Genomic DNA, 10715 nt, shown 5'->3' with positions numbered 1-10715 from the left:
TTTTTTTTTTGTAATGTGGAAATTTTGAAATAGATTCAACTGTTTGAATCAGAAACTAAAAACATGTGTGCTTCATAACGTAGTATTTAAAATGTAGTTAAAAATATGCATGAATGAATATGCAATTTAAATAATTTGCATCATCGGGCACCAACAATCTGAAATTATGTTTTCAGAATAAAGATTAGGTTGAACTCAGGATTGTTTTTAAAGAAATGAGGTTATTTTTCAGCTTTTCAGCTGCTCGTTAATAGAAAAAACTAATCAGCTGATCTCATGGCAGCAGGTCACTGCATGTAGACATGGAGAAGTTCAAACTAAGCATCAGAATGAAGAATGAAGGTGATTTAAGTGAATGTGGCATGGTTGCTGGTGCCAAATGGGCTGGTCTGAGTGAATCAGGAGCTGTTGATCTACTGGGAAAATGTCCAGAAAGCAGCAGTCCTCCGGGTAGAAATGTCAGTGTTGGGTCAGACGACTGGGAACACTCCTTTGACCTGTGGCATTCAGATAGTAGGGTCTGAATTTGGCGTGAACAACATGAAAGCATGGATCCATTCTGTCTTGTACCAGCGGTTTAGGCTGGTTGCAGTATGTAACGATGTGAAGGATATTTTCATGCCACATTTCTGGCCCCTTAGGACCAACTGTGCATCATTTAAACACCACAGGCTGCCTGATTATTGCCGCCCACCATGTCCATCTCTTTTTAACCACACCGTGTTTATCTTTTCCTGGCTGCTTCCAAACAGGACAACACACTGTAACGGTGGGTTCACTGTAGTCAAATGGCCCCCACAGTCACCAGGTGTGGTTTAACAGGAGATTCACATCATGGATGTCCAGCAGCTGTGTGACGCTGTCATGTCAACATGGATCAAAATCTCTGAGGAACGTTTCCAGCAATTCATCGAATCTATGCCACGAAGAATTAAAGCAGGTATGAAGGCAAAAATGGGGTCCAACCTGGTACTAGTAAGGTAGCAAGCTAAGGTTTGGTATGATTTGTATTTAAAAAAAGAAATAGTTTGTATTAAAAATCCTGAAACCTTTTGAGCTGTTTATGTCAGTAGATGCTAACACTGTGTACAGCTGTGTGTCGGGTATGAAGACTAACACCATATTATAGTGTAACTTTGCTTAAATGGTAACATGTATTTTAAAATTGAAAAACTGGGGCCAGTTTTGTAAAACAATGGTTATTTTTGTCCATATTTATCAGGTCTTAGAGAAAAAGAACACCTGATTAAAAAGTAGTGTCGTAAATAATATGAGTTAACCCACTTTTTTACATCACAGGTGTTACCCTGCTGCTCATTTTGGTTCCTAAATGAACGGTATCTTAAATGTCTTTGTCTAAAAAAAGACTTTAAAAAAAAAGTTTTACTGGAAACTGAAACTGATGACCATCTCACCCCAGAGCAGCAGAGAAAAGGAGGGTGGGAATGGAAACTCTGTGTGTTGGTGTGTTTCTCTGTCTGTGCCGGGTAACTCCCTTAGAAGTTGATTAATTTGGAGTACAGTTTGTTCATATTTGCTTTTCTCAAGATGCTCTGCTCACATATCCCTGTGCTTATAAACGCTTTTATGTACATGTGGCTGAGCGAGCGGCTCACGCCTTGGCTGACATGCCTGTTCCGTGGCTTTTCATCAGAACCAGTCTGGTGACACCGGGTGATGGTCTACTTTTGAAATTACACAATTGCCCCTTGGCAAATCAAGAGTTTAAACATCGACTTTTTTGGGCCCCTTCGTTCGCTCTGGCTTCTTCCAAGGAGTCCCAGTCACTGTTTTTATAGAAATCTCAGAGCAGGGTGTGACATATTGTGAGATGGAACAGGAATGAGGCGAGTGAGACGCTAACCACAGACAGAGAGCTTTACTATTGTGTAAATACGCCAGCGACTTGGCTGTGGTCAGGCTCACTGTGTTGGCATGTAGGCACCGCTGGGATGGCTTTGTTTCACACGGTCGTGTCGAAATCCTCCCTCACTCCTCGCTCCTAACAGCCACCTTCATTAAAGGATTTTGACGTTGCCCAACCAAAACGTAGCGATCTGCTCTTTCGTACGCCTTGTTCACGTATCCGCATCACGTGGCTGGGCTGTATCTGAGGCTCGTCTCCAAACATTTTAACATGTGTCAAAGTGATAAATGATTAGCAATACCAGTGCCGCAAACAGCCGCTAAATCAAAAATGCAGGGCTTAGCTCAAGGCTTCAAGGTGAGACAGGTAATCCATGATTGAGAAGCCCTTGTCTTGGCCGGTCTCGTGGCTCATTTGCAGTAATGTGTGTTCCTGCGATTGTTGCAGAGCAGATTGAGTTCTGCTTTTCAGCTCTTTAATGAACCCAACAGTGTGCAATAAACTGAAATTGGACCGCCATGAATGAGCATACGCTGGGGGAGGAATCAGTATTAGTACAACACTGTCGATCACACAGTATGATGGCTGTTTTGAGTGATCCAGCACGACAAAGGGCTGTGTGTTGAGCAAGCCACCTGATTGGTTCTCCTTTAACAGTTATGGAGGCACATGATTTATCGACTTGTGTTTGGATCTGAGAAATCTGCCGTGGCTACGCTTCGACCCCCCCCCCCCTCCCCACCCCTCCTGCTGCATGCACAACTGCGGTGTGCAAAACACCCGCTAAGTTTTTCACTCTGAAAAAAAAATGATAGCTGACTGATGCATGACTCATGGCAATTTCCTCTCCTAAAATTACACCGAGAACTTAAAAAAAAAAGGGGGGCTGGCATGATTCTTGCATAACTAATGTGGCAAAAAAACAAAGAAGTCAGTTTTCCTGTCCAGGCATTCATTTTGTTTTGTTTTGGGGCTTTTTTCCTCAAACTCCAAACACTTTTCTAATGTTATGGCGAGATGAACAGGCTGAAGGGAGTGGCCTGTCGCGCTGAATAGAACATTGCAAACCTGAGCTTAACTTCGCTGCAAGGTGGGGTCGACACGCCCAGAACAGGAGCAGGCCCAACCGCATTCTCCTCTCACAGCTTTGTCTTCTCCTTTCTCCTCCTGTTTTCTTCAGCCAATATTACTTTTTTTCTGATTGTATATTTTAAGCAGTTGCAGTTTTTTATCTGAAGTCACATTGCACAAATTACAGGATTTGATATGATCACATGCACCGATCTCCCAGCTTTCCCACAGATGATGTTTGGCGTACATTGCTGGATGATGTATGCTACTGCATTCTAAAACCTGAAGTGCGCAATTTCAACGGACTCGGATGCTTTCCCATAGGGCGGGACGTGGAACGTTAGGTCACGTGACCGAGGCGCGGCATCAGAAATAGAGAGTGTTGAAAGAGTGAGTGAATGAATGAAAGACCACTCATTCATCTGAAGGCTTCTGTAGTCTTGATTCTGCTCTTGTCATACTAAAGAACAATGTGAGACAACAGTGTTTTGTATGGAAGCATGCTTGTGTGCGTGCTTTCATGTTATGAGCCACACAGTGAGCCCTGCTGTGACCTCGAGCAGCCTCTGCTCTGGTCTGCAAGTGTGCTATTATCCTGCTGGCTCATACCTGAGGCCGAGGTAGCCTAATACGATGCTAACTCACCGCCAAGCTTTTGACTCAGAAATGTTGTTAGCCATACTTTAATTCTCAGCAGAAGCAAACAAGTGATCTCAGCCTCCCAGTCCACACACAGATTATTTTTGGATGCTTCATCTACATTGTGTTTGACTTTCCTACCTACTTGCATCTGTTGTTATTTTTGTCATCAAATTATAGTTTTTTTCAGGAAGTGCCACCCTCCACTTCCTTCTGCTGCAAACCTCGTTTAAAGATCAAAACGTCCAAATGGTCAGAGATATAATCAGTAGACTAAATGATCACGCGCAGAATACTCTATCAATTTTGCTGCTCATCAGCTCGTCTTTAACCTCGCCATATGCCCTTACACTTGCTGCAGTTGCCCAGTAACCGAATTCAAACTTTGAACTAGTCTCCGCCTCTCGTGCTTCCGCGCGGTTGACATCATCGTGCTTTACTGCAGGTTCACCTGTCATAGGGATTTACAATGCAAGTGGCATTTCAAGTTCTAACTGTGTGGGAACAATTTACACAAATTTAAAATGAGCTAAAATTAAAATATGATGACATTTCATACTCAAAAAGTCGAAGGCACTCGTTGCTGTGATGTCAGCGACTCTTTTAAAAAGAGGAACTTGTGGCTACAATTCATATTTCTTTTTCTGAGTTAGTCACACTAGACTTGGTGGCTCACATGGAAACAGCATGACTGTTGTATAGCGTAGTCGTTCGGTGCTCCATGAAGCTTCTGCTCTTAATGTGCAGCTTCTTGCAGCAGCATCTATATTTGTAGCTTTGTCTACTGTTGTGTGTAAGCCTTTGTTATTCACACATTAGCTCTATTGCCCATTGAACTTGCACACTCATACACTACACACAGAGCAAAACAGTTACAACAGAGCTTAACAAATCCAGGTCAAATTAGTTTTTGTTTTTTTTGTAGATGTCAGAAATCACAGAGTATTATCCTCATACTCTGTGAAGCAGACAGCATCTATTTTCACACCACCAACTTGGACAACTAACTAACATGTTTCAACTTGATTGGTTAATAGAGGCATAGAACCATGATGTGGAAATTCTAGTTTTTCTAATTCGGTCTTCGCCTCTTACTGTGTCCATTACTGTGAGGGAAAACAGGATGTAGAGTGTAACTGCTGTTAGATGTAGTTATGAGGCTCTGACACCAGCACGCTGCATTGTTAATGTTTGATTTGCTGTGGGTTGTGTAACACATTTTAGGCCGTAATGAAATAGTTTATGATGATATGGACTGATCGCCTTTGAAAGGAAACCTGTCATGCTCAACTTCAGCTTCAAATTCTTATTCTTTGACTCAAACTAGGGTGGCTTCAGCATGAGTCACAGGTAGAACGGTTTCCCCTCGTAAACAGAAGGTGGGTTGGGATACGGCTGTCACAACTGAGATGATGTGTACCTGAGATAAGAAATCTACTTATTATGATTATCTATGAAATCCTATGATTTCATAGTGTTAAACTTTAATTTAACTACAGTGAAACTTGAGAACTGCTTCGCCCTATCATGATTTCAAGCATGGGGAGAACATGCAAACTCCACACATGACCTATATCTGGGGTTGAACCCAGGGCCAGCGCTAACCACTGAACTGCCATGCTGCTAGGCTCATTCGAAGGCTCACAAGGATGCTTACACATACCCCGATCCCATACGTCCACTATTCCTACAGTACACACAGCCTGCATGGCACTGAAAATGAGGACAAGCCTAATAGATTCCCTCTGTAAGGTTCTTCCTGTGAGTAATCTGTGCGATCTGCTAAAGAAGCAGATGACTTTGACTCACTGGAGTCATTGGGAGAACCTCAATCATCAGCAGGAACAGACGAGTAATAATAAGTAATAACTAATGAACTTCGAGCGGCGTGAAATACCTCACTGCCACCCTACTTTCTGCAAAGAACCTCCTCCCCCTTTTCTGCTCCATCTTTTTCACTTAAGCAACGAGCTGCACTCGTTTGGGCCTCCAGCTATTTTTCCCTCGATGGCAAGCACCAACATTCCTTTATCCTGAAACCTCTTCCTCTGTAACAAAAGCTGGAAAAGGCGAATGGCAGTGATTAGGGAGAAACAATAAATTCAGTTATGTGTGTTTGTGTGCGTCTGTGCAGCTAAGTTATGATTGTTGGTACATAACATACACACACTAGTAACAATGTGATTGTGTTTTGGGTGGTTACAGTCTGCTGCCATGGCAACATGCGTAAAATCACTGTTCAAGGCTTTAAACCCCCCCCCCCGCTGCTTTTCCCACATAATGTCAGTGAATCATCACGTGTGTCCTCCCAGAGAAAATCACCACCATCAGCTGAGTGACAAAGGCAAAACACACCAAACACAGAGAAACTAAGTGTCCGTTTGAGCGTTGGTATGTGCACACATAGAGAGAGAGGGAGGGTGGGACGATGAGTGAAGAGTCGAGGAGGAGGAGACGGGACAGAAAGAAAAAGGGGCAGAGATTATGTGATCAAGTCAGCAAGAGGCTTGTCCTGGGTGTGGACTTAAAAAGAGGGCAGGGTAAAATAGTGGGCAGATTGAGTAGAACTTGTGTTTGTACATTTGGACAGAGTCTGAAATCGGTGTCTTTGAGAGCAGGAGGAATTAGACTTGAAGAGACAAACAGCCACCTAACAGTAAGTCAAAGATTCTTCTTCTTCTTTTGCTGCTTTTCTACAGGTGTTTCATCAAGCTTGAGTGATGTTTGAATAGAAGCTTGTTTTGTAGTTTTGCATTAATGTTTTGGGGTTTTTTTTTTCATTGGAGGATAAGAAAATCTAATGATAAAAAAGGCTAAAGTGTGGAGACGTGTGTGTCTGTGCATCTGTGAAGTAGAGCCTGTTTACCTTTCTTTGCTCTACCGTTAAAGCAACTTGTTCCTCACCAGGTTTTGCTCCATTCTCAGTTCCTGCATCAGGACTTGTGGTTTTGCTACATTCTCACATCTTGCCCCAAACAAATGTGGTCTATTTTGTGTATGGAAAATATGCTAGATTCAGATTTAGTCGGGGGAAAAGCCCACAGGAGCAGTCAACATGTCTTCTTTGATCAAAGTGCTCAGTGTGCGTGTTTTAAATGAAAGCATCAGCTTTAACTTTGTTGTTATTGTTGTTGTTTATCTGCTCACAGCTTTTTTTCATTAAAGTTTGGTCCTTCTTTCTGTATTTGCGTTCTCTGCCTTCAGGCTGAGCCGCAGAGCCAATATTTGCCTTCGCTGTCACTAGATTGGAAGTGGGCAAAACGTGGGAAATTACTTTGCGGGGATGTGCCAGTATGTGCGATCACAGTGCGCGAGCCCCCCTCCCCTTTTCTTTTTGTATACGTGCGTGGTTGCGTGTGAAAGTAAGGGAACTGGCGGGCGTGTGAAGCGTGTATGAGGACCCATCCCATGAACACTCCTTTACCAGCCCAGAGAACCAGCGCATTCCAGATGTGCCTCTTTCTCTGTTCACACCCAGAGCAGCCTTATTGTTAGCTACAGCCAAACATAGCTCTTGTATACATTAGATTAGCAAATTCTAAACTAACTGATATCTCATGGGCGGGGCCATCTTTTTTGACTAATCAGTCAGGGGGAACAGTTTTTAAAGCTAGGCTTAAGTTTCTTTTTTAAGTCGGGAGATAGCGAGCGGTCCGATTCAGACTAAAGGGATCAGGTGTGGAGCATCAAGGTGCAGAGAACAGAGTGTAGTCTCTACAGTTATTTTAGGGAGTGGCAGGTTCCTCCACTGTAATCACCATGCCCCGAGACAAGCCTAAACTCATCTGCCTGTCATGAACTTTCCTCCACAGTTGTCTCTATACCAGAGGTATCTGCTTTCCCAGGGATACACTGATTTTGTTTGAAACACAATTGCCCATCAGCGCCTCTGATTCTTTTACTGGGAGCCGTAAACCAGGGTAATTAGACGTTAAGAAGCCACGCCCTGAGCGGGTGCCAGGTTTGGGCCTAGCTTTGGTGCACTGAATGCGTGCGTTCATGAGGATGTGCGCGCACACACTTGGGACTCGCACGAAAGGCTTCCTTTACTAAAGAAAAACCAAACAACACAATGAGTTAGCTGTAGGCCACGCTTGACTGTTCCCTCCTAGTCTGCTTGGTTTATTTTACTCGCCCTGTTACATGTTAAAGTTGTGCCTTCCTCTCTGCAGCACAGTCATCATGCTGATTCTCCTCGCCGCCATCTTTGTTCTCCACATCGCCTGCATCATCATCCTCCTGACGGCCACCATTGACAATGTAAGTGCAATTCTTGTTGTATGTTGTATAGACTTCTTCCATGCTCAAGGCATAATTGCCCCAGCATTGCTGCTGGCCTCCTCCCTTAGCTTCAGGCCTTGTGCATCTCTGACATGATGGATGGGCAAAGAGTTGAGACTGATTCATCTGTTGAGGAATTCATTCCTTCTCGGCGTGCGGCCAGCTGTTCTTCTGGATGGCCACATGTTTGACATTTCTGTGCGATATATGGTGACGAGCTCTGTGTCATCACCCCATACCGCTGAGCGTCTTATCCAGATACGTCACACAAGTACGGATACCTATATGCGAGTCTCACCTGCGTTGCAGCCACTGTTGCATACCTGAGTGAGATTTGTCTCAGTTAAAGGAACGAGTGAATTCCTTCTTCATATTGTCATAATTTCCCCCTGCAAATGCACACCATAACTGCTGCTGCAGTATCTACCTGTTTAAATTCCACTCATACTGATTCACCGCTTTTACTTTAGCACACAAGAATTCTGTTAATATTTTTGCAAATATTGTCTTTGTCTTCCCCGTCAGGCCTGGTGGGTCATCTCAGCCGGAAACATGCCCACTGATATATGGGCCCGCTGGGTTTTCGTGAATAACTCATGGCATTCTGTCGATCTTCCAACACAGTACCCAGAGAGTAAGATAACATGTTTCCATGCTTGCACCTCTCAGTGTTACGTTTTCGTATGTGTAGAATCAAAGTAAGAGATTAGTAATAGTTTGATGCTATGACATGTAGCTGGTCAGTTGAGCAGAGCTGCACAGGCGCAGTTAGATGCACAAACACACTGTGACTGCATTGTGATTTTAAACAGTGATGCTCCATTTATAAGGGAAGATAACTAAGATTTAAATATATATATACAGTGCATTCTGTTAAGAGTACTATCTGATACAATACTTTAGGGCCTGGAGCTCACATATTAAATATAACACCTATTTTAAGCATTGAGAGTTGAATCCAGGAACATGCTTTTTATCTGCATCATTTGGTGGGACACACAATGAGTTTACACTCACCCAAATTCTGTATTATTTGCATTGCAAATGAAGACTGTTTCCTAATCCTTTGGTATGCAGTTATTGCCTTGAGTCAAACATACAAGACTGTTTTAGCTGTTTGTGATCAGCGTCTTTTTACCATAAAGCATTTGGCGTGTTTGAACGTAATGTTCCTGCCTGTCAGCATTGCAACTGTGTCTGAGATTTTCAAAGGTTCAATGTGACTGCAGTGCTGCCGTTTCCAGGGAGTGTCCTTAAGCTATTACACCCCCCACACCCTTTCACACACTCTGTATCTTCATTGCGTTTGCTCTCTCTGGCTCCGCCTGCAGGTTACCTCCAAGCAGTGCAGGCCAGCTCGGTGCTAGCTTGTATATTCTCCATCATTGGAATCTTCGTGTTTGTGGCTCAGCTCTTCACCCTCCCCAAAGGACAGAGGTTCCTCGTCTCTGGTGTCTTTCAGTTCCTTGCCTGTGAGTATTTCTTTTTTCTCTTATGTTTTATTCCTTTCACTGAGGGTGTTTCTCTCTCTGTATGACATCCGCTGATGTGCATCTTCACTCGTCTCCATGTTTCCTTCACTTCAGGCCTGTGCATCATGATCGCAGCCTCCATCTACACAGACATCTTCCATACTAATGAACAAAATCTGGGTAGTTACGGCCATTGCTTCATTTTGGCGTGGATCGCCTTCGCTCTCACATTCCTCTCCTCCATCATTTACTTCGTGCTACGCAAGAAGACTGCTGAGTAGCTCCAGAATTCAAACCTGGAACCCTTAACTGAATCTGCTCTTCCAGCTAAAATCTGGCTTTAATTACAGTGTGTGGTCTGTGTTTACATGTATCTGTTTTGGACATCAGATTTGAGCTGCTAGTGTATTTTCAGCTATAGATATAGTAGATCTGCTGATCCTCCTCAAATACATACTGGTGTTTAACTGAGCCTGCTTTCAGATAATCGGAGTTTCGGGCTTATTTCTGCAGGCTCAGTCGATCACAGCTGTATTTGAGTGTATTTCCAGCCCAGAGTGGGGCTGGATTTATTGAGGGCATCTAATGATGAACAATCCTTTATTTTTTTTAATTACATAAAAAAAGGCCTTAATGTTTATAAGATGCTATCATAGACTAAGACCTATTAATATCCCTCTATTATAAAAAAACCAGTTTGTAATGTACATTTATAATATGGAAATGGGTGAGTTTTATTGTTTAGATTTTTTTTGTTGTTAGTTTATTGATTTTTAATTTTTAATTTGCCCTTGTATTACTTCATACAGTGTGCCACTGAATAAACAGAGTGAAAACATAATGCAATCAACCCGTAGCTAATCTGTTTGAAGTCTTACATAATATATAAAAATATAATAAGACTATACAAAGATATACGGTGGAAAGCCGATATTATGATGCTGCTGAGGTTGTGCTGTAATTGTTTGTAATTGGGAAGACACCAAATCAAACCCTGGAGATACAGTTTAATACTAAATGTAAAGGCAAAATGAATTTACTTTGTTTCAGCGTGAAACACATAAAAGCCTTTTGGTTACGTTCTCATGGAGTGTTTGAAAGTTGCCATTTTACATAACTCAAAGACTCAGCTGTCTTTTCTGGTTGTAAATGTAATCACATTAGTTTCTAAAAGCATAGATTCGATCACCCAGATTAAACCTGCTTCCACACTGAAAGGCAACTGGCTTTACTCTTGGTGTATGAGATGTAGTGTGTAAATATAATTTGTTTCCCATGATGCTCTGTATGCTCTTGTTTATTTTTGCTACCTTTGTACGTCATGATGAATGACACTGACAGTGATTTTTACTATATTAAAACGTGATTTTCAATCAGTTATTGGA

The 10715-nt window shown here is 42.6% G+C and overlaps 1 protein-coding gene across 1 annotated transcript; it reads left to right on the top strand.

Moving 5' to 3' along the window:
* Positions 1-6073: 6073 nt before the first annotated feature.
* Positions 6074-10706, top strand: emp1 (epithelial membrane protein 1). Its single transcript, XM_005737977.2, has 5 exons — positions 6074-6233; positions 7750-7837; positions 8384-8492; positions 9190-9330; positions 9445-10706. Exons 2-5 carry the CDS (start codon positions 7760-7762, stop codon positions 9609-9611), a joined length of 495 nt encoding a protein of 164 aa, XP_005738034.1. The 5' UTR covers positions 6074-6233; positions 7750-7759; the 3' UTR covers positions 9612-10706.
* Positions 10707-10715: the final 9 nt, after the last annotated feature.

This window comes from Pundamilia nyererei, unplaced genomic scaffold, assembly GCF_000239375.1.
Source record: "Pundamilia nyererei isolate P.nyererei 1_Seehausen unplaced genomic scaffold, PunNye1.0 scaffold00081, whole genome shotgun sequence".
NCBI classification, from domain to species: Eukaryota; Metazoa; Chordata; class Actinopteri; order Cichliformes; family Cichlidae; genus Pundamilia; species Pundamilia nyererei.
This window is presented reverse-complemented; position numbering and strand designations above follow the sequence as displayed.

Excerpts from the sequence above, each read along its gene's own strand:
- emp1 (XM_005737977.2), top strand. The coding sequence starts at position 7,760 with ATGCTGATTCTCCTCGCCGCCATCTTTGTTCTCCACATCGCCTGCATC. Across the intron at positions 8,493-9,189 it reads TCCAACACAGTACCCAGAGA|GTTACCTCCAAGCAGTGCAG; the intron begins GTAAGATAACAT and ends CTCCGCCTGCAG. Across the intron at positions 9,331-9,444 it reads TGTCTTTCAGTTCCTTGCCT|GCCTGTGCATCATGATCGCA; the intron begins GTGAGTATTTCT and ends CCTTCACTTCAG.